This window comes from Lingula anatina, chromosome 4, assembly GCF_051362555.1.
Source record: "Lingula anatina isolate TDL-2025a chromosome 4, LinAna3.0, whole genome shotgun sequence".
Classification (NCBI taxonomy): domain Eukaryota; kingdom Metazoa; phylum Brachiopoda; class Lingulata; order Lingulida; family Lingulidae; genus Lingula; species Lingula anatina.
The window spans coordinates 9,131,254-9,158,082 of record NC_141770.1 but is presented as its reverse complement, the minus strand read 5'-3'; the positions used below and the strand labels follow the sequence as shown (position 1 = coordinate 9,158,082).

At 40.0% G+C, this 26,829-nt stretch overlaps 3 protein-coding genes across 3 annotated transcripts; 1 reads left to right on the top strand and 2 right to left on the bottom strand.

Annotated features, from left to right (window-relative positions):
• The first annotated feature begins 135 nt into the window (after positions 1–135).
• On the top strand, positions 136–4,025 carry LOC106159437 (uncharacterized). Its single transcript, XM_013535723.2, has 4 exons — positions 136–321; positions 2,095–2,250; positions 2,813–2,944; positions 3,294–4,025. Exons 1-4 carry the CDS (start codon positions 288–290, stop codon positions 3,449–3,451), a joined length of 480 nt encoding a protein of 159 aa, XP_013391177.2. The 5' UTR covers positions 136–287; the 3' UTR covers positions 3,452–4,025.
• On the bottom strand, positions 3,858–12,842 carry LOC106159416 (uncharacterized). The gene is made up of 5 exons (XM_013535694.2): positions 12,651–12,842; positions 12,015–12,125; positions 10,354–10,465; positions 9,683–9,760; positions 3,858–9,273 (listed from the first exon to the last, which is right to left on the bottom strand). The coding sequence occupies exons 1-5, from the start codon at positions 12,726–12,728 to the stop codon at positions 4,322–4,324; spliced, it is 5,331 nt and encodes a 1,776-aa protein (XP_013391148.2). The 5' UTR covers positions 12,729–12,842; the 3' UTR covers positions 3,858–4,321.
• Positions 12,843–14,016: 1,174 nt separating this feature from the next.
• Positions 14,017–26,630, bottom strand: LOC147762247 (uncharacterized). The gene is made up of 4 exons (XM_087011577.1): positions 26,394–26,630; positions 23,150–23,255; positions 17,445–22,063; positions 14,017–15,520 (listed from the first exon to the last, which is right to left on the bottom strand). The coding sequence occupies exons 2-4, from the start codon at positions 23,217–23,219 to the stop codon at positions 15,488–15,490; spliced, it is 4,722 nt and encodes a 1,573-aa protein (XP_086867703.1). The 5' UTR covers positions 23,220–23,255; positions 26,394–26,630; the 3' UTR covers positions 14,017–15,487.
• Positions 26,631–26,829: the final 199 nt, after the last annotated feature.

Genomic DNA, 26,829 nt, shown 5'->3' with positions numbered 1-26,829 from the left:
ATATGACAGCATACGCTCCACAGTAACTTCCCTTTCATTTTTACTACTTATTTGCACAAGTGTTTTTGAAACTTCATTTGGGTAAATAGCTTTGTACCGAGTAAATTGCAAATTTCCGTTTGTACATTTAGGTAACAGAAAGTTATTCGGCACAGCAATTGTGCTTAATCCCTCCCGCCAGGTGGCCTGCGACAGTGCCCTTTGACCTTGCCAATATCACGTGGTGCGCGGGGGTCCTGATATTGAACCCGATAATTATATACTGTGTGCTTCCCAAGTTGAGAAAGATGGGTCGAGGCTACTTTCCTATGTTGCGCATAGGTAAAATTATTTCTTGGTTTAGAAAGAATTTAATCCAACATACGAAGCAAATGAAATGTGTCGGCGTATGGGAGGATATGAAATATGGATAAGATAACGGTGAACAAGACCCCATTAATACCATTTAAATGTATGATATGGGATGGCATAACACAATACAATGCAATATTACGTAATGCAATACAATACAGCACAAAGCCACCCAATAAAATACAAAACAATACAATACCGAACAGAAGAGAACAATTAGCATTTATAGATCAGTTGCCTTGCCATAGTTAAAAAATTGGAACTATTACGCTACATATATAATATATGCAATTTATTTACATGTACACACACTGGACAATAGAAGTGTCACCCCCTAAATCAGAGTAATAAGAGTAGGCAGATCTTGGGTAATTATAATGCCTGGTTTACTTATTATGTGACTAATGAGTATAAAACCGCTATACCATGGAATTGTATTGTTGGTCTTGCACATGTACAGCAAATGTTATTCCTGTCTTCCTCCAATATGGCAAGATACAGGCAATTATCTAACGGTTATAGGCGTCAAGTTATTAACCTGAAGAGGCGGAATATAAGCAATGTCAGAATATCGATACAATTGAATTGTTCAGTCAGAACCGTGCAGGGGGTCTGGTCTCGGTATAGAAACACTGGATCAAGAGACAAATTGCCTCTGATGGGTTGTCCAAGAAAAACTACTGGCCGTAAAGACCGACCACTGATTTTGATGTCCAGGTTGTCAAAGTTCGACATTGCTTGACAATTGGCAACACAGTGGAACAATTTCACACATAAGAATGTGTCTGTGAAAATTGCTAGGCGTCGGTTACATGCTCAGAGAGTGTACAGCAGGGTAGCAAGACTGAAACCTCTTATATCGTTACAAAACAGGCAACGGTGAGTGAACTAGGGACAATAGGATCTGGAACTGGACAGTCCATGACAATTGGTCCTATATATTTTTTCTGATGAGTGTCGCTTTGGTCTGACCTCTGATGACAGACGGGTACGATGCTGGCGAACTGCTGGTAAAGCATTTGAACCACATGCACTGAATTTTCGAACCCGTGGCAGCATATTTATCATGGTGTGGGGCTGCATCAGCATCCATGGCGTGGGCGAATTGATAGTGGTTGATGGAAACATGAATCACTAGAAATATATCGCTGTTTTGGAGTCAGGCTTGCTACCATCTATTACTAACATGTTTGGTGACAGGAATTATCCATTTGTTCACCAGGATGACAATGCTCCTTGTCACAGGCCCAGAGCAGTTGATGGTTGGTTTCACCAACAGGACATTCGCAGGGTGATGTGGCCTGCCCAGAGTCCGGATGCAAACATAATAGAAAATGTGTGGAATGAGATGTCAAAACTTTTGACAAATGCCCGTCTAACCAGCAGAGAAATTCTGTTATATTCAGTGTTTCATGCTTGGACCAGCATAAGCCCTGAACGCATCAGACAATTATATCAATCCTTGCCTCGTAGACTGGCACCTATTATTATGTCACGTGGCTATGCCACTAAGTACTAATTTTGGACTTGAAACTGCATATTTTGGTAGAATGTACATTTTGTTCTCATTTTGTGATTTTTTGTGAAATTTGATGTTAATAAAATGATACCAGGAGCATATCATTCCACAGTCATTTATCTCTCCCATAGTATTGGTTCAGTAGGGGTGACACTTCTATTGTCCAGTGTGTGTATATCCCCTTTGAATATGATTATCATCTGATTTGGCTTTTTGTTTTTCAGCTTTCGGGGGCACCATCATAGTTCTATCCGTAGTGTGTGCCTTGGTGCTAGAGATCATCCGTATGGACTATCCATGTGCCAGGACGATATCCGTTTACTACCAACTGCCTCAGTGGATTCTTGCTGCTGTAGGGGAGATTATTTTGTTTTCAACAGGTATTGCGACAATGCATCTCAAAACTCATCTCAGGTCATTTCTATTTTGCTTTTTAAAATGTACTTTTGAATAACGTGCTTGCATATTTCTTCTTGGCATCAACGAAAACTGTTTTGTAACTGAACTGTACTTTCAACTGGCATCTTAATTTGCTTAACGTTTTTCAAAGCTGCGAGAACATACAGTACAGGCAGTAACCTCGACGATACTAAGTCTGATTATTTACATGTACATTTGATCTGATACCAAAGGTAACAATTGTAACAACTTAATTGTTTACTTTTTATAACACTGCCCTTATTTAATGAATGGATGTGTTACATGAACACAATACATGTTTACTCATTGTGTTATTTTCAGACAATAGTTTGGTTACTCATTGCAGCATGGGGTGTTATCCCCAGAGGTGTCGGCTCTAATACCCAATAATTATTGCTATTAACATGAGAGTTACTTTTGGTAGCATAAGGAAACAAACAGATAACAATCTGGAGAGTTCTTTCTGGGCTCCACTATACATGTACGTTCATGTGCCTGTAAATATGTATATGTTCTTCACAGCGGCTGAATTAGTATGCCTTGAGACCCCCAGAGGAGTGCAGGCAGTATTGCTGGGACTTGGATGGACAAGTATTGGAATCGGCTCCGTACTGGCCACAAGGTTTGATAACTTCATTCGAGCAGCATTTCCAGGTACGTAGATTATACAGTTTTCTTGAAAATTTTAATTTATGTAGCTATGTGCAATCATGACTATATTTAGACGTTGTGTACTTGGTCTGTGTGTGTGTGTGTGTGTGTGTGTGTGTGTGTGTGTGTGTGTGTGTTTACGCGCGCGAGTGCGCACGTACAGTTTGTATGTGTAAAAAATGCGTGCAGGCGTGAAGGGGATGTCGCCAACAATTTTTATACCTGAAAGTTGCATTCTGTTTTTATTTGTTTAATTTTAACCCAATCGTTCTATAGGGGTAATTGCTTGTAGAGCTTTTGTCTTCAGTTTAGTGCGTTCAAAAAACTTTCAGCCGATTGTCGACATTTTCAGCGACGCCTTGTTTTATAGAGAATCACAACTGTCAAAGTTCGAGAAATCTCTTTTTTGGAATGGTGGTGGCGCTGGTAATCAACTTCTTGTTCCTGGCAGCGGCCGCGCGGCTATGGAAACAGCCTACGCCCCGTAGAGCAACAAGAGTCAGTAATTAACCACTGAACAAATTGCAGATTGTCTGAGAATCTCGCCCTGGAACTTAACAATGTGTCATGGAGTACACTGTACTTGTATCTATTAATTATGGAGATCGACATTCAATTTTCAACCAAATTCCGTTTCGTATTTCTCTAAGATAAATAATGAAGTATCAATGGAAAACTTAGCCTTGTCAGCAATTTTTTTTTGCACTTCGTACTTCAAAATAGCAAATTCACATCTACACCTCATCTCTGAAAAAATGGGTATGTATGTTCAGTTCACGTGCTTTTATATAATAAGCTACACGCATGCCTATTGTAGAAGTTCGTAGCAATACAGACACGAGGTTAAAATAAAAAAAATTGGATTTGATAAAGTTATATGAAAATATTGTTAATAAATTAATAAACCATGAAAATGTACAGTTCCAAATGTCGTTCACTTTTTATTGCTTTTGTAATCACCAAATCATTCCAATAAATCCATATTATTCTAATGGTTTGTGAAATCATTTAAGACCAAAATAATATTAAATAATGAATAACTAGTGCAGACAATAATTCATCCACAATAAATGCAAATAAATTACCCAACTCCGAAACATTTTGAAACATTGATGCAAGCACATGCAATCTGTTAAAGTCGTCATATTGTTCAGTTTTTCAATCCACACAATAGCTATATAAAATAACCACAAAGACACCAGTGAACTAGAATGGCGCTATTTTTCAAATGGTTGCTGTTTCGAATATATAATAATACCTTTATTTTGGGTAAGGAATACTTTGAAGAGAGAGGTGTTTCCAAAACAGCACATACATTGAAAATATGCTCTGAGTCTGTTGGTCCCAAAAAGCAAATCGTCTCAGGGCTTAATAACGAATTCAAAAGAAATAGAACAGAACATTGAGAGAAACGAGAAGCACTGCTCCTAAGCTAACACTATTCCGAGCACTGTGTGCCGGTACGGTTAGGAATTCTTGTTCCTGATTGTTGTTCCTGACGAGAAATTGTTGTGCTGAAGATTCTGGCTTGTCTTTGTAGATCTTCTCTGCTTGTTTTATGTGATCAAGTGCAAGTCCCAACATGTACATTAAACTGGGGGTTGAGGGTCGCTCTGTAGTATCTTCGCCTGTTTGAGCCTTTGGCAAATGGTTCTCGTCTTCTGCCGCTATATTGGTATCAGAGGGTGTACCTGGGATTCCACTTGCCAATGAAGCAGTTGGGTCATCGTGGTTCATATTTTCTTTCTGTAGTTCTCCAAACTTATTATTATCAGAAGTAGCATCTCCTTGAGATCTGAATTTTAGAGTGTCGTCAGTTGCAGCGACCATATTTCCTGATGCCCCAAGCTGAAAGCGCGCATGCGCATTTCCTTCGTCCACACCACTACCTTCGTTGGTATTCGTTTGGTCGTTTTCTACCTGCGGGATATCCCAGTTTGTATCGACCAAAACCCCGCGGTTGTTGTCTTTCACTGCGTTCTGGTCGGCAATGATGTCATCACTACTGGACAAGGGATCGGGCAGATAAGTGTCTACCACACCTGGATATTGATTGTGGACCTCCTCTGGCGTGAAATCTGACCCTGTCAAGAAGCCATCTTGTCCAGTGGCGGTATCGTCTACGTCTCGTTTCGTCAAGTCAATGTTACCGTCAATATCGTCGTGTTGTAGTATCGGAAATCGATTTGCAACATTTGACCATAATGGAGCATCGTCGGCCTCGTTTACAACTCTTTCAGTCATGTCAAGGTAGTCATGGTGGCCTAAATCGTCTTGGTCATTTCCAACAACTCGAAAATCATGATCCACATTGAACTGTGGTTTCCAGTTGCCTGACGGTGTCTTCGATTGTGCTGGTGATTCTTGATTTGTGAACTCAATCCCTTTGAAATCCATGTCACCGACAGGCACGTGATCTGAGTGATATGCTTCACTGTTTGCATCTACTGAGTTAATGTAAGAAGGATTTTCACTGCCAACGGCACTGTAAGGATGAGCGTCTTCTTCATTCGGTCCACTGGCAGAAGTTACACTTTGCTGAGTCGGAATAAATGATTGTAAACTTGGAGATGACGTAATCGTGTCATCCTGCAGGCTAAACATTTCTCCATTGAAATCTGATAGGATGTCCGAATTCTCGTGAATTACTTCTGCAATATCTCGAAGAATTTGCTGTGGGTTCAGGATTTCCTTATCATCCTCTATGACAAAGTGTCCATCATCGTAATTGTATGCAACATTATCAATGGAAAGCACGTTGTTATCACTGGGAGTGGTTTGTTGAAGAGGTGTTGGTGTTGTTATTTCACCTTCTAAGGCCGCCACTCCAGACCTTTTATCATTAACTTGTGATGTCAAAACAGGCTCGGTGTCATATTCACCAAGTATTGAAGAGGGACCGTCTGGAAGATTGGGCAGGGCTGCTTCCGCTTCTAAAATGGCTTCTCCAGCAGAGAAAGGTCCTGAGACAGAATCTTGGTCACTTGATAATTGTGCAGCATATCTGTCTGGCAAAACATCTGGCTGGCGAGCCGGAGGTAATGTATCTTCTTCCAGTATTGCCTGTCCTTCCGTATGGCGATAATCTGCTTGGGGCGTTTGTTCTTCTAATATAGCTTCACCAGGGGAAGGTTCGGAGACAGGGTCCTGATCACCGAAAAGGATGGCAGCATATCTTTCTGGAAGAACATCTGGCTGGCGAGCCGTAGGTACTGTATCTTCTTCCAGTATTGCCTGCCCTATCGAATTGCGATAATCTGCTTGAGGCGTTTCTTCTTCTAATATAACTTCCACGGGAAAACGTCCTGGGACAGGGTCTTGGTGGTTGAAAAGAAGGGCAGCATATCTGTCTGGCAGAATATCTGGCTGGCGAGCTTGAGGCACCGTATCTTCTTCCAGTATTGCTTGTCCATCTAAATTGCGATAATCTGCTTGAGGCGTTTCTTCTTCTAATATAGCTTCACCAGGGGAAGGATCTTGGACAGAATCTTGGTTACTGAAAAGGAGGGCAACATATCTGTCTGGCAGAACATCTGGTTGACGAGCCGGGGGTACTATATCTTCTTCTTCAAGTATTGCCTGTCCAACTGTATTGGGATTTTCCCAATTGGAGAGAGTAGGATAGGTTTCTTCTTCACTTGTAATCTGTGCAGTGTTTTCATTCAGCATGGTGTCTGTCTTTTCGGGAGCTATGTCGTCTTCCAAGATTGCTTCTCCACTTGATTCTACATTTGTAATAGCAGGCTGTTCTTCAGACTGTGTGTCATGTCTATTTAGATTTGGAGCCAAGACAGTCTGCAAAGAACTGTCCTCTTTGGGAGCAGTCTCTTGAATCATATGTGGTTCATCTTGTAAAGTTGCTTCATCGTCATCATCATCATCATCATCAGCAGTGCTGCTGGATGCACTTGAATCACGGTTTTGAATCGAATTATCAGAGTTAGAGAAATCTTGACTGAAATCCCGCAGCATTCCAAGCAGAGGAGACACTTCTCCAGGTAGAGCTGCAAGATCAACATCTCTCCTTTGTCTCACAGGCAGTTGTTCAAAATTTCTTTGACTGTCTGCAGGATAATCGGGGCCAACATTTTCCTCATTGGAATAGACATTAGCTTCCCCGCTTTGTTCCCTTTGTTGGTTTTCCTCTGGTATTGCTATCTCGTCCTGTATAACTGCTTGGCCGGCGGTCTCACCCTCCCTAACATTGGACAAATTATCTTCATCAGAAGGTATTCCAGCATTTCCACTGGGTTCTATCAGCTCTTTTTGAATGTGTGGTTGGGAATATGAGACTTCCACCTTGGCATACAATGGATTCAAAAGCGAAAATTGGAATTTGAAAATAGAAAACAGCAATGAGGGAGCTTGCTGAATTAAAAGTGGTGGTGTAGCAACATTTCCCATGAACGAGGCCCCCTTGTATAGAGGAGGTTCTTCCAAAGGTGCCGCCGGCCCTTCAGAGATCAATGTAGGCTCTCCACTTGGTAGGCTCTCCTTTTGTAAAATTGGTTCCGCCATGTCATCTTCTAGAACAGCGTGTCCGTTGGGCTCGCCATTCTCAGAAAACGAAAAACTGTTCATAGGACTGCCCTTTTGCTCAGGGGTTATTTGGTTATCTTGAACCACTGCAACGCCGCTTGTCCTACCATAATCATTTTCAGTTTCTCTCTTAACTGGGTTATCTTGTAGTATTGCCTCTCCGCCATAGTTTTTCTCGTGGAAAGGCAGTTCCTCTGAAGATTTGGGTAAGACCGAACTTTCTTGATCATGCGCCTGGAATTTCAGGATGGTGTTATCACTTTCCATATCATTCTCGGTCATTTCTGGTAGCTGTGGTGTATCGTCCTCTACTGTCGCCTCGCCGTCTTTTATAGCATTTGAGGTTTGAATTGGATCATCATCCAGGGTTGCTACTCCAGCATTTGAGGTTTGAATTGGATCATCATCCAAGGTTGCTACTCCAGCATTTGAGGTTTGAATTGGATCATCATCCAAGGTTGCTACTCCAGCATTTGAGGTTTGAATTGGATCATCGTCCAGGGTTGCTACCCCCGCAGCACCTCCAGTGGTTGAGTAAGCCATGTAAGCGTCTCCGGGAGTTGAATATTGGTACCATGGTAAAGCAGTTGTCATATCATCCTCGATAATCATACTTCCTTTTTCCTGATTTCGAGAATCCGTTCCTGGATCTGTTTCGTCAACCTCTGAGTACAAAGACCCCTTCGTCTGGTCCCAATGCCCAAAGAAAATTTCCATCAGATCTTTATCAGGGATTTCTGGAGATTCTGTCTCCAGGATGGAGTAAAGTTCACCATTGTTCATCGGTGTTGTGGCTTGAAGAGGCAAGACTGTGGTTGTTGTGTCATCTTCTACAACCAATAAGCCGTCCAGGCCACTGGCGTCGGTCCTAGCTGAGTGAGATCCAGCCTCTGAATCCTCAGACAATAATTCAGCAGTGCCCTCAGTTTCTTTGAAATCGCTGGTCTTGGTGTCGTCTTCTAATATAGCTTGCCCATTTGAAACGTCGTTCTCTGCACCATCAATAAAACCATTTGAGTTAATTAATGCAGTATTCTTTTCTGGGACATCCGCTACAATGGCATTACCACCTAGGCCCTCTTCTTCAACGTCAGTGAACATTGTGCCAGGCTGGGGTAGTTCTCCAACATTGTCGGCACTGGAATATATCTGTTGGCTTGTAAAGGGTGTTGTCACGTCTGCTTGTCCTTCCACTACATTCTGTTCCACCTGAAGTGTGCCTGTGCCTGTATTACTTGAGGTCAATGGAATAGAATTGCTTACATCTCGAGATTCCCGCATCTGCAGGTCCCGCTTCTTTCGAAGGCGCGCTCGCCGTTTCCTCCTCATACTGATTGGACGTTCGTAAAGAGCCGAGAGAAGAACGCTCTTGATCTCGTCATCGGTGTCTCTTTTCAATTGTGACCAATCAGGATCTGGGAGCTCCGTGGTCGTTAAAGTCAGCGACTCAATGGAGCTAACACAACGGCGTCTTCGCCTAAGCGTCCCCGGGGTGGTTGTCCCAGCGGGTGTGGTACCTCCCTCGTCCCAGTCCCACGTGAACTCCCACTCCCATTCGGTGCAGTTCGTCTGTGGGGCTAGCTTCATCATGTCCTCGAACATGTCCTCCAGTGTCGTCATTTTTTCCTTGGTGCCGTTGATGATTTCCTCGATTTCGGTATTGTTCCACGGGAAACTGGTGTGGTCATAGAGGTTGCCACCATCTAAGATGTCTTCATATTCATCGTAGGCTGCGTCAGAGACACAGATCAGGGAGACGTTAGAAGGGAATGACGGGGCCTGGCACACCAAACCTGCAGTAACAAGGGCGCTTGTCATATATAAAAACACACATATATAGTAAGTATTATTGATACGGCATGAATATAATCACTCATATATTTCTTGTACTGTACAAAATAGCAGTTATAATCTCATTAATGTCCTGTGACACTTATTTACAGTGTGTGTACCAGTATTTACAGTGCATGGGGTCCCTTAACCATTTTAATTTATATAGTTCAAAATAAACATCAGGATAGAGAAATGTCCAAACTAATAAAATCAATTTTTCAAAAGCAACCCATTTCAGTTCAGTAGTTTTACTACGTGATTTTGGCTGTGGCACACAACAGTTTTAACTCTTTGGTATATGTAGAACATCCATGAGGTCTAGACATTACAATGCAAAAAAAAAATGATGATAGGGTAAACGTATCCTACCCGGAGCACAGCTGCAGTCATCACTACATGGCTCGCACTCCACAGACACGTTTCCACACGTTGGCTGACCAATGGGTTCTGAAAGCAAATTGTATATGATCTCCATCTGTATTTCTCCCTGTAATTTATCAACAAGCTATCAGGTTTACATTTGAACAGTGCATTGATTACGTTGTGTGAAGAAAATATTGAAAAATCTGGGTGTTCGCTCTTGCGTGGTAGCAAGTGCACGTGATTATTTGTTATATAATGATCTCGTTGTTCCCGAAATAAACGCAGTGTGGCTACAAATATTTCTGTTTACAAGATTTAAATATCCATGTCATAATAGCTTTCATTCCAACTAATTGTTTTACCTAATTCGTTCGTCAAAGCAGTTTTATTTGGTGAAAACGGCGATTGCCACCATTTGAGACAACCCGGCCCCGTAACTCGAAAGCATCGCGCATTGCGACCGAACGCAAGCGTCTCGATTTCATAACTCGCCCACACTCGCCCCATATAATACATTGTAGCCTCTATCTGATATCACCATTCGCAATACGCGATCCTTTTGAGTTACAAGGCCTCGGTAGAATAGAGATAATTAATGCATGCAAATGTCATTGCTTACTCTAACCTGTTAAGTACGTCCCTTTGTGTAATTTAAACAACACTAGCTGTCCCATTACCTGTGAGTATACCGTCCAGAAGTGTCGACACGATCTGCCCGTTCTCCACATTGTTTCCTGCGGTGTCACGGCAGCATCCGTCAGGGCAGTCTTCAGATCCGTTACACGAGATCTGCTCGGCGAGAGAAAGAGAAAAAAGGCAATCAATTGTTATTGGAAAGCATAATTCAGTAAATTGCTCATATACTGTCTATTAAAGAAGCTGTCAGAGTAAATGAAAAAAAATACAGCCCTTAATCATGTTAAAGGGATAATAACTCTTCGTTTTGGCAAAAAATCAATTTTCCAGGAGTAAACCACAATTTTCTCTTACTTACCAATGGTTAATGAATCCATTTTTACATTCAAAGTTTATCCCTGTTTTTTTTTTCTAAAAAATTTGTTTTTTTTTGTTAAAATCCCCTCAGAGATTATAAAAGAGGATAGCCATCAATGGAGGCCACGTGATTTGCAGACAAGCTCAGATATCAGAATAATAGCTATAACTGCTGTTTTTGTCGTAAAAGAGAATATGTTATATCTCTATAAGTTATTCACAATGTTTTTATTGTGAAATATAGATCTCATACGAAGAGTTTTATCCCTTTAACGTGTTATCAGTTTTCATAAAATTGTAACCTTTCGACATCAGCATTATCACATTTCATTTCAATGGTTTAGAAAGACAAACCGTATCGAACAGAAAACAAATAAAGATTTGAACAGGCACTTAAATGAAAAATGTACTTTTTACAAGAATTAGTTTCAAATTCATGCGGACTGTTCCTGTTGTATACAAATTCGACAGGCTTATAGTAGAAAGGCATTTTCTAAATCTTAGAAAAACTTGCTATGGCAAAAATCTGTTGCTGTTTTGTCGATGAAACAAATTCCGGTGGGTCTTCCAAGCATTATATTATAAAACATTGTGCCATCAAAGGTTGTGAAAAGCATTTTTACCATGTTTTACTAAGGAGTGTACATGTGTGTACCTAGCACTCTACCTTGATTAAGATATCTTTTTTAAAACAGATGTCACAATGTGCACTGCTGGATATTGATAGCTTAGGCATATATCATATGCATTAAACATGTGAGTTAGGCATGGTGAATAATTGGTACGAGAGCATACCGTGTGCCCCCCCCCCCCCCCTCGCCCTCTCAACATTGTCAAACTCCATTCTGATAATTCAAAAAATGTCCAGTAAGATTCCTATAAGTGGAATTTAAGCTTATTCCTCTGATTGCCATTGTCCCTCAACCAAATAAAGAAGCAGTCAAACAATACGTTTTGTAGTTTTTTTCGTCTTAAGTTAAAAAATAAACACACCTTTGAATTTAGATCCTCAAATATGAATCACATGATATAACCTCAATAAAATGACTAACTTCTCACAGACACATGACATAAGGAGGGAATTACTGAAATGACGTAGAAAAATACATCTTTTTGTTTAATATTACGCTTAGACAGTGTTTCTAAGGCGACCAGCCTTCAGATCAGTCAATTTATTATTTAGTCAATGCGGGCGGCTTCTGTTTATCCGACTTTGAGTTAATCATTTGCTATGTGCTGTGGTTATATTTCACATCTGCCGTGCCTACGTTCTATACGACGTAGCTTTAAATATTTTAATTTATCAGTTTAATCTAATCTAGTTCTAACCAGAATGTGTACTAACGTTTCCCACGATTTGACGTCGCACTATTTTCCCTCCTCTCTCTGCTATGGTCTTGCATTCTCTGTCCGACAAGCGGCTCGTCTGGCCCATCTTGACAACAGCTCCATCTGTCTGTAAAATGATACATTATTCAACGTTAGGGAGTGTTATCCTTTACCTAACTCCGAGGCCTTATCACGGCCAAATAAAATCATTTTCCCCATCACTGGTTCTTCTTTTAGTGTAGGAAAATTGCGTAAACCAAATGTGCAAGAGGTGCCTGAGCATCTGTATTACGTTCGATAATTCTTCATTTAACATTTTTTAAAACAGGGAGACCTTTATACCGACGGACATGTAAAATAACGATGGTTCTATATGTGTTTGCGCAGATTGATAACGTAGAATATCGTTTCTAGATTTCCTGAAAACCGTCAGCGGCATAAAAATCGACTTAAAGAAACTTCAAGGATGGGTGATAGGCCTATATATACTTTTAAATAGCTTCAAAACATAACTTGTAAAAGAATACCAGTGGTTGTTTATCGAAACGTACATTACTGATAGAAATTTGCTATGCTCTTTCAACAATACCACCGAATGTCGTTTAATAGAATAAAAACTATCAAATTCGAGATTCTCCAAACGTTTACTTACCGAGAATATCTCGCCCGAAAGAAGGAGAAGCACCAAGAAGGAAGCCGCTGAAACTAAGACATTACATTGTCTATCCATGAGGTGGATAGAACATACGCGTGCACCTCTTAGATCGTCTGTTAGATCGTCTTCTATTAGATACGCAGTAAAAGAATGCTTCCAGTTTCAGATGTAGCTATCGTATACAATCATCAAAGATTTAAATGCCTAATACAGTCATCCGGTTGGCAGATTGTTTTCTATTATTCATTGGATTTGTATATAAGAAGTGCCCGGATGTTGTGGTCGTATTAAACTTCATAAAACAAGACAAGTGTTACTAGTCATCAGTTATACAAGGTAGTTTATAATTTTGATGTTTTTTTTTTTAATTTGCAAAGTTATATATGTACGTGCTGCATGTTATTTGGGGTATTTCTGTGGATTTAAACTGTCGGGAGCCATCTTGCATTGAAATAAGGCTGAGAAGAATTAAAGGTGACATCCACAATGTCTTGATAGAAATACATGTACGTGCAGTAGGTATTATTTCCTAAGATCTTGCGAATGAGACAATCGGAGATTCAATCCAGTTATGTCGTACTCAGATGATTTGTATCTTCCAGTTCTAAGATATTAGCATTTATTGTAAGAGAGACTGCATTGTTACAGATGGAAGCGTAGCGTACATTGAGACACGTCACACTCCCAAAAACACGAGCAGCGCACCATTGTTAGTAATTTACAGGTAGCACAACGGTGATAAAACGTTGATCACTTTCGTAACTTTTTGAAGTGACTCTTTTGTAGGAAAAATGTTAAAGTAAAAAGGGAATATCGTTCCCGTGATATTAATGTACCTAATAGATATCATAAGAACCATAATTAATGCATAGCTATCGTGGTGAACTGATCACGAAGATTAAGTGCAGTAGAGGAGAATATACATATCAGCAGACTGTAGGAGAGAATACCCTGTAATTTAGAGGAAGAAATTATTGGCGAAAAATTGAAAACATATTTTGAGCGTATTTTCGATAGTTGATTTCAGTTTCAGTTACCACCTATAAAAAATTTAAAAAAAAAACAATAAAAATAAGTTCAAAGTGCCATTGAAATTTGTAAAAAAAATCATCGCCATTTTAAAATTCATTTTAATATACACTTGAAGCGTCTTTTTGGTAACTAATTGAAAAATAACGAGGCAGGGCTACATACATATTTTGATAATAAGAAATATGAAATTAAAAATCTAGCCTGATGTTATGCCACATTATAGTCACTGTTATTTAATAGCTTGTATGTTTGACCATTAGTTAAGATCGCGATGTAACATGTTCTTTGAATAGAGTTTTGCAAGAAAATTTATAGTCAACAAATGGAAATACAATTTTGCACTGCATGTTTTTGATGCAACTTTATTTTAAGCAAGCGAATTCCCTTGCACACATGTAACTTGAATAAATCGAGAAAGGCATTTGTCAACATAATATGTAGGATCGGAATCGGATATCACAATGAAACTCTCTGTTTTCTCGGCAAAATAATAACAAAATCTTTGCCTAATAAAAATATCCAGTACTTTTGTAAAATAAGGAACAAAACGACAAACATTTCTCATCGCACTGCATATCCCTTAAACGATCAAGGCTGCTAAATACTTTAAGGCACACAACGACCGCTAAACTTTCATTTGCCCAAAAAAAGTGCCAGGAAATTTGAACATTAGGCTATGTACCAAATACAGGGGTACGTGTTAAGACCGATAGTTGTGCTCAAAACTGTTAAAAAATAATAACTATAAACCCATTTTCAATTTCTATAGCGAGATTCTGTAATCTTTACTTCCATTACTATTATGACTCAAAAGTTATGACTCAAAACTTAAAAAAAAAAAAAAAACACGGAAAATGGCACACGTATATTTAAAATTATTGCACTTTGTATAAAAACTCATTTTATGACTTTCTTTGTATAAAAAAGTCAATAGCAAAAATACAACAATCAAAATTACGCATGTTAAAATGCCAATCCAATCTTGGTATTGTTGAGCTCTCAACTACACGCACTAGTATAGGTATTCGTCTCATTGCTATCTAATTCCGGCCTCTCCGCTTGGCCAATTTGTCTGAAAAAGCCTACCCCTAGACAAAAAGATCAAACAAACCATGTTATTCTAAATACTAAGAAAGAACAAGAGAGTTAATGAAAGTCATGTTTGAAGACGTATACCGAAGTTGTCACCCACATACACGTCAACACCCCATTGGGTTCAGTCAATCTGACCATATACCGGTACCTAGGGTGATACCACTTCTTTGACGTCACACCAGGTTCGAAAGTGCTTAACTCGGAGGTTCATACTGGTATCCATTATATGCTGCCGTACACTTTATGCACACACAAAATAATATATGTCTAAACAAAGCATTATTTACACACTGTACATGTGTTCCCATGTGTATTAAACGACAACACCGTAGTAAATATTCGTTAATTTAACCTGTATTACTTATTCGGATCAAATACTGCATTGGAACATTGCAAGAATGAACTCTGAGGGAAAATATGTAGTCAATTTCAGCCACATAGACGTAAATGCGCGTACCTTTAAAAAGGCCTCTACCTATACTAAACAACAATTCTACGTCTTCCATTTTTAAATAAAGCACCCTGGATGTACATATGTTACAAAAAAAAAAAAAAAAAAAAAAAATTTAACGGACAATGTCTACGTAATATATAATAAACATGATGGTCGTTAATTAGATTTCGATCCTTCCTTGACTGGCATGTACAAACTGCATCACAGCGACTGATCATACTTGTATGGAGGCAATACCAGGAAAGTGTAGACGCTAAAAAACAGCAGGTCTAGTGCCATTTAACAACTGAAAAAAAAAAAGAAAACACGAGAGTAAACATAACAAAAATTATCCCCGTTTATCAATTTATATTTACATTTTTACTTATCTCTGTGATATATAGACAGTAATAAAATGGACTTCGTTCTTCAAACAATATGACATACAGGGTTACCACTAAATATGGAATATTCTTTTTTGGCGAGTAAATTTTCTACAAAATATTTAATTTCTCTCTAACTACTTTAAATCCAAAGCTGAGGTGTTACTCCATGCGTAGCCAGGTGTGTTACCTCATTACCACACAACTCTCGAAACAATTGGTGCATGCAGTTGCATGTTCTGTGGTCAGAAATGTGAGGGGTGGTCTTTTCGGCAATTTCTGCCATTGTATAAAAACCCATGGGTTTGGTCAATCTTTGAGGTGTGTTTAGAGAAGCAACAAAGGGATCGCTCTGAAACTTGACAGGTACCTTAATGAAGATATGATTCGACAGCTAAGCAACGCAGCTTACTATGGGATTCTTGCTCTCAGAGAAAATGTCCAGAAACGGACAGCCATTGCCAGGTAATTCAACATTTATCAGGAACCGTTTGTGATGTCCTCCAAAGAAATGCTGCAACAGGGACACCTACTCCAATACCTCGACCAGGGTATCCGCGTATCACACCAAGAAGACAGGATCGCCATCTCCTTAGAGGACGCCGTGCTGGTCGTACAAAGACAACCAGTGTCCTCAGAAAAGAGAGGCAGAATGTCTTTCAAACGCCCGTTTCAAGGTCCCACGTGAACAAGATATTTCTGCAAGCCGGTTATTTTGCACGAAGGCCAGTAGAGAAACCACTGTTAACAGCAGGTCATATACAGCAACGTCTGCAATGGGCTGGGGACCACGTGCTTTTGCAGCCAAAACACTGGAATCACGTCGTTTTCAGTGATGGGGCCAGATATGGATTTTTTAGGGTTGATCATCGAATCCGTGTCCACGGACGTGTACGAGGGGCATAAAACAATGATTGTGTACTGCCTAGGGTGCAAGCAGGGGATGGTAACGTCTCTGTTTCGGGAGCATTTCATGTCGGTGCCCAGAACCAGTTGGTTTTTCTAGGAGGCAACCTCATCCAGGATTCCTACAGAGACATTATACAGCAAACAATGCTTCGATTGGTAAGAGTCATCTTCAGGAACAACTTTGTGTACCGAGACGACTGCGCAACCCCACATCGAGGCCTCAGAATCACTGTTTTTCTTCAAAACCAATGTGTTCAGCAACTGCCCTGGCCTGCAAACTGTCCAGATATGAACCCAATTGCAAATCTGTGGGCGGATGTAACTCACAGAATTAATAGCCAGGGTCCTCGGCCGGTAAATAGTGATAAACTGCGATAGGCAAATATCACTGTGTGGAATGAAATCCCCACCAAAACTCTAAAAAACGTGTCACAGGGTATGCCATGTGGGATGAGGGCGCTGCAAGCGGCTGCTGGAGGTCATACTCGCAATTACTGACTTTTCATGATTTACTGTAGTGAGTTCTTTGTCTGTGTAACATATCACTGTCCGGAGGCTATCATTTTCTTTAATATCTTATCTTAAAGTTTATACTGACATCAAACTGTTGATATGGTTTTCTGGGGGTGTTCCTTTCTTTTGAATGGCACCTAATGTCAGATTTGATATTATTGACCAAAATATCTCACAACAGAAGACTGGATGTTATTATCACTCAGTGACATACTTTTTTAATGATTCAAGCCAAAAAAAAATTCAATCAGCACTCAAAAATAACAATGATAAAAATATTCCATATTAAGTAGCAACCCTGTATATGTTTTATAGTGGAAAAATACGTAGTATTTCCAACAACAATTTACCCCGTTTCACAAAAATTACTTTTCGAAGACATTAACCCCTTTGTCACATCTCTGCAATTGGCTGCAGTTAAATTACCTCAGGTGCGACATGGACGAAAGCTACCTCTCCGCTATGCAATCCCAGAACAAGGGTGCTGGTGGTCTTGCAAAAGGACATGGAAGTAGCTGCATGGTCAAGATGTACCTGTTTTAACAGAACGGCCCTGCACTCCCCTTCAGCATCAGTGTCCGTCTTCCAGAGTTTAAGGGTAGTGTCGTACGAACTTGTCACAAAGGTGTCGTCAGTCATGTTGACGATGCTCGTCAAGTTCTTTTTGTGTTTGACTTTTTTGTCCTGAACAGTAAACCACTCTTCACCTGTCTGAGCATCCCATGCCTTCAATCCGAGTTTTATATCTTCCGATATAACCCGGGAGCCATTTACTGTCAAGGCCATAACTGGTGAAAAGTCTTGTTTGATACCAAACATATTGTTCGTACATTTGGCTGTCGGATGCTCGGCTTCTATGTCCACGGCAAAATCGACAAAATTGTAACAATCGTAGAAAGCTCGCGGTGCTGTCAAGTGATTGTTGCAAAAGGCAAATTCCCTTGGTGACACAAAGTCATCAACTGTAATAATCTTTAACTGTAACAACGTCTCCCTGTCCCAAATTATAATAAGGTTATCAAAACCTGCCGTGGCTAATATACACCCGTAGGGTTCACTGTCATCCAACGTTGCCATCGAGCGAACGCCATTACGGTGAGTTGTAGAAATTTCTAGTGGGTTTTGCAGTTCAAGTTTATGAAATTCATAAATGAAAAAAGTGCTGGCACTGCTGCCGACCACAATCCTGGATCCAGGTAACTGCAGCAAACATGTGGGTATATGGTCATGTAAAATAACACTTTTTAATTGCCGCGGTTGTCCAGGCGTATTTAGGGACACACTGTGGATCATGAGGTGAGGTTCAGCACCAGTGTCGAGCGGGATGTACACCGACAGCACAGCTATGGATTCACCTTCTTGGCGCTGTTGATTTCCATGTCGAACAATCTCCACCAAGACATTAGCCTCATTCCCGAAGCTGTTGACAAGACGAGCTGTGATGCTCTCTTGAATGCTACGTCTTTTAGGACTTATAGACATTTCGTTTATGCTTATGTCTTGCCATATGCAGACATCACCACTTTGAAAACCCGCACAACACACCGGGGCAGAGATTAGGGTGCGTCCGCACCAAGAAAGAGACGTGACTTTGGCTTCAATTTCGATACCATCCACCTTTGGTTTGGACATAGCAACAGGCGCTGACGCCATTTCCTCTCTTTTCAAAAGAAGAATGTCGCCACTGTCCGTCCCAGAGAGGAAATAATCTTTTTCCTCATGGGTTATCTTTTTCATAGCAGTAACTAAAAACCGATGTGCGTTACCGTGGGCGGTATCACCAAAACATTCAATGTGGTTGTCAGTATTGACAGTGGCCACTTTGCCATTCTCTAATAGTGGAAAATAGAACCCCTTCTCCCACGAACAAACAGGAACGCTGGCTTTCCTAGGCGCTGTGATCATCGCATCCGGTCGCAGATCAGCGTGGTTACATTCGCCTGGTTGGCATGCTTGCAGGGAATCGAATGCTCTTTGAGTGTCGATGCACGCAACTGTTTCATACATTGCGACCAAAAGCTTCCTTTCGTTCTCTCCATTCAGCTGAACCTTCCTGATACAAAATGCAGGGCTAATGACAATTCCAACGTGAGTCCCATCACCTAGGTTCCATTTCAGTATCTCTCCTCCCGAGGATCCCGAGATGATGTGCCCCCTGTCTGCGGTGAAGCACGCGTCCATGACGGCAAACTTGTGGCCTTTCAGCTGGTGGTGCCTGTGCAAATTAACGACAGGTCTCTCCTGCTCTAAACATACCAGCCACAGCTTAATGCTTCGATCTGCTGATGCTGACACAACCAAGAGTTGGCCTTGTTGCTTGGCATCGTCATCAATAAGGACCTTTGTGACTTTGCCCTCATGAGGACTCCCCAAATTCATCTGAAAATTGCCAGTCACTGGATCCCACAGTTTTAGAGTTCCATCGAAGGAACCCGTAACCGCCACCTTCCCATCATCTGAGACAGCAACGGAGCTTACATATAGCTGGTGTTGTTCTCGTGGGGCTGATGTTGTTGCCTGAATTTTACTGAGATCCCACCTGATGGCATGTTGGTCCTCTGACGAGGTAATCATGAACTTGTCGTCAGGGGTTATGAGGATGGTGCGTATTCTGCCGCTGTGACCACGGACAGTTGCTAAAACTTGCAGGCTCTTTATGTCCCACATAAGGATTTTCCAGTCATCTCCAGCGGTAAAGAAAACCGACTTCTCTCCTTCTTCATCCTCATAAAACCTTGAGGCAACAGCAAATATTTCATTGATATGTTCCCGCGTAGTCTCTCGACATGTATTCTTCTCCACATGCCACACGCACGCTATTCCGTCCTCATAACCAGAGATTATTGAAGCACCGGTTGGTCGAGAAACACATACACATAGGGCTTTAGCGGCGACATTTCCGTTCACTAGGGGGCGTTTAAATTGACGATACTTAGTTCGTTTCTGGCAATCCCAAACGCACACCGTGCCATCTTCGGAAGCAGATATCAACTTCTTGCCGTCCGGCGATATACACAAACCACGAACTGTGCCTCGGTGTTTTGTTATGGGAGCCCCATCTTCACTTGGGTCATTTATCCGCCAGAACTTAATTGTTGCATCTGCGGATCCTGTAACGAAGCGTTTGCCATCCGGAAACATTGCCAATGAGTAAACCTGATCTTCGTGCTTTCTTAAAGATGGTTCAGCGTTTTCCTGGTCATCAGTGACTTGATTTGACCAGACTTTAACAGTATGGTCTAACGATGCCGTTACCAGGTATCTATTATTAGCATCAACTCCCACAGCCCAAACAGAACGCGAATGCTGATGCTTGCTTCTCCCAACATTTCGTTTGATACCGGATTCAAAGTTGTACACCCTTAAAAACCCATCATTGCAGCCCGTGTAAAGGCAGCTCCCGTCGTTTGGCACGGCCATTCCCAATACGGTACCCGGGTGTTTCAAGGCTTCTTTTCTACCACCACCAGGTGGCACTAAACACGATGATAAGGGGAGTATAGGCATGTGATTTTGTGGAATTTGCTTGATGAATTCTTCCACATCTGGGGATGGGTGGCCCTTTAGCCTACTTAGTAAATGGAAAGCCAGCTGGTCACAATCGATGGCCAAAGCATCTTTGGATAAGTTCATACAGTCGTACAAAGTCCGAAAAAGGATGCTTTCTTCTGCCGCATGCTTTGACACGATGGTGAAGTCAGACAGAATGCTTGCCACAGGCGAGACCTGAAGTTTTTGTCTAAGCCATTCGTAGTTCGTAAGCAAGGACATATAGACATGAGAAAACCCGGCTTTGTGGAAGTGGTATACCGCATTTTCATAGAAATAGCTTTGACTCGTATCCGTCTCAAACCATGGCGCATGCTTGATATCCTCTTCAGTATTAAGCTTCGCCCTGAATGCCATAAGCAGCAGCTTGTGCAACTCTCTTTCATACCGGCCTGATTCCTTGTACCTAAAGGTATGTTCCCCCTTCTTCAACGCATATTCTCGCACAATGTCGTGCATGGTGTATATCAGATCACCATTCTGCTCATGTATGAATTTGATCAATGAGTGATTGGCGAGGATGTTTAGATCTTCGTGTACAATTTTCTTGATATCCTCTTCGCTTGCGTTGATTTCGTCAGATAATTTATATATTGTTTCCAGCACTGATGATCGAAAACGCTCATCGTCCTTGAAGACCCCGAGACACAAGAACAACTGCTGCACGCGGTTAAGATCATTCGACTTTGGCAATGAGAGCACATCGCAATCTATGAAATTTGTACTGGGTTTCAACGCATGGAAACTACGCTCTAACCACTGTTCACTTCCTGTCACTTCATCTTTAATTTGGTTCAGCAGATGTTGGAAACTAACCCCCTCTGTACCCTGTTTTAGGTGCTGTGCATAGTTGTCTAAGATAATAGGTAGTCCGTCTGTGTTTTCTATAATTGCTTTGCCTATTTGTTCTTTGTTGGCTTTTACTTGTTCATCTTCTAAATTCAAGGCCGCGCAGTTCACAAAGAAGTCCCATCTCTCCGCTTCAGGAACCACCCCTAGCTCATAAGGTGTCGCTTTGACTTTAAGCAAGAGATCTTTCGTGCGTGTTGTATATAGAAGTTGACTTCCGTCAGATAGGGCCTCTCTCATCTGCCATAGAATCTGAATGGTCGTTTTTTCCGACCAGACGTCATCTAAAACAATGAGAACTTTCTTCTTTTTTGTAATCTTACTTAACCATATCCAAACATCTTCCAATTCGGTGAAATTGCCCTTAGTGCCATTTTCAAGATAAGGGTAAAAAGAACTATTCATTATGCTGAGCATGTTGGGGTTTGTGCCGACTTCCACAAAGACTACCTCCATTTTGCCGCGCATTTTCCAGGCCACAGCCTGGGCTAGGTACGTTTTACCGACACCTCCTGGACCGTGAATACCTTGGGAGGACACAATACCAACGGATTTCTCTCTCTCGAGAATCTCTAGCACCTTCTTCTCTGGGTCGTCACGGGCGACATAACCCGTCGGCATATGGTTAATGCCATGGCATGGATACTCTGAAATGAAAATACTAGTATGTATATCTGTATGAATGTTTATTAATGTATGTATGTATGCCGAAGGTCTGCGTATTGTAGTCTCATGGATAGTGACATTTACAAACAGTGACATTCGATCACAACATTACACATTGCATGGGCACATAACAACAGTTGATCATGAGCAAGCTGTGCCGATCGAATTTCGAAAGAAAATTGAACATATTTACAAAATCTCTAATTCGTTGCATTAAGCGACTATTTTAAAGCATGTTTAGCAAATATTAGTGCATTATGTATCGATATACTTATTGCCATTGTCGTTTAATAGGACAACGATGACGTAAAGTAAGAGGGGGTCACGTGAAAGTATACTGAACAAAAATATAAACGCACGAAAGAATTTGTAGATTTATTTTCATATATGGAACTAGAGTATATAGCCAAAAATAACAACATATTTTTCTCGACAAATAGACATCACTTTGAGAGCATTAGGGGAAGTTTAAATGCATAATCCAAGAGTTAGGGCATCAAATACACCATGGGGGTCAACATCCTGAGTTCACAGATCACGTGAGAAGGAGAAACGAGCCTTACGGTACAGACAAATGATTTATATCAGGCATTCAGTTATCCACTTAATGCCTGATACAAATCACTTGTCTTTAGACGCAATTTGCGTTTGTTTTAATAGCGTAAACAATACAATCGCAAAATGAATTCGATTAAAGTACGATGTGTGTACCAGAATATTAAAATGAGACAAACGTGAACAAAACTAATAATTCTGATCCAGGCGTACAGAAGGTCGAAATAACTGTTCGCAGTTAAAAACAAATCGACTCATTGCAATTGGAAATAAATTGATGTTGGATGTTGTGCGTTGCGTTAATTGTCGTTGAGGATTATTAAAAATAAAAAATGCAGTTTAGCAAAAGCAAATGAGAAAATAAATTAAGCAGTATTAAATTAGTACATACCGGTATACATATATATATTCCAGGGTCTAGGGAAGACATGGTATCGGTAAATTCAATAATTTTGTTGAAATGATACTGTAACTAACATGCAATTGTGCATTTGTTTTTTATGTGCACCCACCTTTTTGTTCTACGCCTGCCATTGGACCAGAATGTGATTCGACGGCACCATGGAAAAGCACAGACTGCATGTATTCCTGTTGTGGTGAGGCTAATAGAAGGGCGCACTGTAATATAAAGCATATGCTATTTTCAAACAAAAGTCCTTTGGGGTTTTAAAACAGCGGAAAGCAGGCTATTGCATGGATTCATTCTTTCTTTGTTTTAAAGGATGTCCTGAATGATGAGGCAAGCACACCGGACGGATTGCAGACAAATTGATGGACTACAAGACACACACGCATGCGCGCGCTCCGCAGCAGTTCTTTCAACCTTGCCAAGTATTTTATGATTAAAGAGCATATGATTCTATCAACAAATGAACACAGCTGAATAATTAGAATCGGGTGGGAGACCTTCACTAAATTAAAGCTAATGCCACCATTTCAAGTTAGCTGGAAGCGGTAGCAGGCCTCAGCAACTAGAGACAAGTGGTTCGGGCTACAACAATACAGATTAATCAAAAATACTAAAGGCTTAGCCTTAACAGAAATCAGTTTTGCATAATAATTGACAAGTGAACCCCATGATTTTTAAATTAAGCAAAAACACGAAGTGACATCCTGGTGACATATCGTTTTGGATGTTTTAATAGCTCCTTAACAATTATATAACAGAAGACGCTTTCCCTTCTTGGTTCCTCATTTTGGTATAAAATATGGAGAACTGGGTGGTTGTCCCGCACTGCTTTGAACTGCTTTACGTTTGTATAAAAAAAAAACATGTTGGCACTGCATTGGGATGGTCTCTCAATTCCATGATTTAGATACAACTTGCTGCGAAATTCAATATGCGTGTCGCCAGCATCACTAGGTTACGTACTCTACACGTATTGTCTGATTTCATCACAAGGTAGCACAACTCACTCTTGCAACAACATTATAATGAAGAGATGCCAGAAGTTTCTAAGTTCAATTTAAGAAATGCTTTAATTTGTTTACCAGATTTTATGGAAAAGGTCTGATTGTTATTTATCCCGTATATGTTCATACACAGTTAACACTAACTGTACAGTTCTATTGAATTTTTTTGAATAAAAATTGAAGCAATTTAAGTTATTGCTCCCATTAACAGTTATTAGTATCTATCAGGTCTTTGGAAGCTATAAAATATGCAAAAAAAGAAATTGAAACTGAAAAGAAGCACAATGAGATGGTTCAGTAAAAACAAATTAAATGAATTGAGCCAATATGACAAATAAAATAGCACTCACGTAAACAGTCTGTAATATGCATAGGGCCATGTACAAATGTAGGTAAAGAGTTCACAATTATTGATATTTCAGTGCTATCAAGTAAATATTAACAACCAGTCCACCTATTAAAAAAAACAGGACAGAAATGAGTCCATCTGATTCAAGCAATGTGCACGTGCTTAACTCATGTAGAAAAGGAGCCGACGCGGGAGTTAATATGACAATATAAAGCACCATTAGTTTTCAGGTCAATCGATACAGCAAGTCAGTAACAACGCGTTACGTTGTATTTCTATCACTGTTATAGAAACTAAACTATGTAGGGGCTGTTGACACTTGAAAGTGAAACAATGATATATTCTCTGGGTTTTCAACAGATTCCGATAATTTAGAGTGTAAGCTCTGTGAAAATCATGGTGAATTAATATCCCTAATTGGTAGACGAAGAGATATTCTTACTGACTATATTATATGATTAATGAAAATAGACATTATACCTGTATATGAGAATGAAAAATAAAACAGCTGGTGCCACTACTCAATATAACTTAAAACTTATGATAAATCTATGACTACATGTATAACTGAAAGAGTGGGAGTAGCTCATACCTTGGAAGAATAATCACGAGATTACAAATTAATTACCTTATGTTTAAGAGTCACATCGCGTGATCGCCAATTGATTTTTTAAACACACAGTGGCCTAATATTATTCAATTTTCTACGTGAATAAAAGCCACAACACTTACATTGTACGGATACATGTCATCAGGACAATGAAATACCATCGTTCGGTTTAAATTTACCAACATCTAACCCATTAAAGTTACAATCATATTGCAATTAATAAAAAATAAAATTAGACATAAATTACAACCTTCAAATTATGACCCATTGTAGAATTATTAAAACCTTAAATTGAGAATAAAAAACCAGTTTTATTTCAAGATTTCATAAATGGCTTTGGTTGAATTAAAACACATTTTGGGGTTAGACAGTACGAGAGGCTGACTTATTCTCTTCTGGAGTCTTTTTTACCTGTTACAAAATTGTCCGTCAAAGGATTTTGAACCAGTTAGAGAAGCCTGCTGTAGTGAGTAAAGGAGGACCCCTACCTACAATTTTATCAGCCATATATCTGCAACTGTACTTGTGGAGAAAGTAACATCCTGAGCGATGCCACACCTTCACCAATAGTGGTGTGAACTGTGCTAGTACAGATATTCACGTAAGAAAACATGTATACAAAATAAATACAAACATGAATATGCTTTTTACCTTGTTAAGAATAAAATCATCAGGAAATTTTACTTTCTTCATGAACCACAATCCTACCCGTCTCTGTGGAACTTTTTACACGAGGCATGTATTTCAGGTTCAAATAAGTTTTGAACATGGCTATTTTTAAATGAAATATAACTGATAATTTCACAACATTTATAGGTATGCGACACGGTGATGCCTCTTGGATGATTCTTTCTTTCTCGATTTTGGATATATAAACTAACAATTAAGCTTCTATTGTTATATCTTTTAATTAAAAAAAAAAACACGGCAATTAAGGATCCATTTTGTCGGCAGGAGAATATCGCAAAGGTAGATCTGTGGCATATTTAGCTGATTTTCACTTGGAAATATATAAGCACACACAGTATTATATTATTATATTATACCGATGTATGGTATACTGTACATAATGATATTGTCCAATATACATTCTTTAAGAAAACATTTCCAGTATCACCAGTAGCCCTCTAATATCTCTCATTATATAGGTAAAGACATTCTTTTTTACTTTCATTTTCTCAAAAGTGAACCTGTATCCTTATGGTACACCCGACTGGGGCTCATATGGGGCGAAGTATAAATTGGACTGATTTAATAATTATTCATTTATTTTCAGTCTAAATCCATTACTAGTTTACAGTTGTAATATTTATTGTTTACAGCGAATTTTTCAAACTCATAAACGCATTTTTTTTTATTCTGGAGACGTTGACTGCTGACTTACCTTTATAGAAAGCGGAAAATTCCTATGAATCAGGATGTAATTGCTTTTTACCAAAAGATGCAGGCTTTTGCTGTTAATCCACGGGGAAACAAGAGAATCAATAAATATACAGTCTCATACAAATTCCAAACTTTCGTTTCAGTCAGCTTAAAAAGCAAAATGCTCTTGCGATACCATTTGGTTTTAACGGGCCCTTCACGATCCCTTTATTACAGTCTTTCTTTTACGATCCCACTATTGATGCGGGCTCCGCGGTTCTTTATCGCACCTCAGTCTACTGCGTTGAACTCGTCCTGTTTTTGACAGCACAAAAACCGTTCATTTGTGCACAGTACACGAATGTACCTGCTTATAAAGTAAACACGGTCGCAGCTAGGTCAAACCTGCGCAGCCTTGCCCCCAAATGACACTCCGCAGTAAATCGATTACCACACAA

What these genes read in the sequence shown, in the direction of transcription:
- LOC147762247 (XM_087011577.1), bottom strand. Translation starts at nt 23,219, where the DNA reads ATGCAGTCTGTGCTTTTCCATGGTGCCGTCGAATCACATTCTGGTCCA. An exon ending in GGCAGGCGTAGAACAAAAAG is followed by an intron (nt 22,064 to 23,149) that starts GTGGGTGCACAT and finishes TTTTCATTTCAG; the next exon opens with AGTATCCATGCCATGGCATT. An exon ending in TCGTCCATGTCGCACCTGAG is followed by an intron (nt 15,521 to 17,444) that starts GTAATTTAACTG and finishes TTTTTTTTTCAG; the next exon opens with TTGTTAAATGGCACTAGACC.
- LOC106159416 (XM_013535694.2), bottom strand. Translation starts at nt 12,728, where the DNA reads ATGGATAGACAATGTAATGTCTTAGTTTCAGCGGCTTCCTTCTTGGTG. An exon ending in TTTCGGGCGAGATATTCTCG is followed by an intron (nt 12,126 to 12,650) that starts GTAAGTAAACGT and finishes ATCATTTTACAG; the next exon opens with ACAGATGGAGCTGTTGTCAA. An exon ending in GACGTCAAATCGTGGGAAAC is followed by an intron (nt 10,466 to 12,014) that starts GTTAGTACACAT and finishes CTCGCCGAGCAG; the next exon opens with ATCTCGTGTAACGGATCTGA.
- LOC106159437 (XM_013535723.2), top strand. Translation starts at nt 288, where the DNA reads ATGGGTCGAGGCTACTTTCCTATGTTGCGCATAG. An exon ending in GATTATTTTGTTTTCAACAG is followed by an intron (nt 2,251 to 2,812) that starts GTATTGCGACAA and finishes TGTTCTTCACAG; the next exon opens with CGGCTGAATTAGTATGCCTT. An exon ending in CATTCGAGCAGCATTTCCAG is followed by an intron (nt 2,945 to 3,293) that starts GTACGTAGATTA and finishes CGACATTTTCAG; the next exon opens with CGACGCCTTGTTTTATAGAG.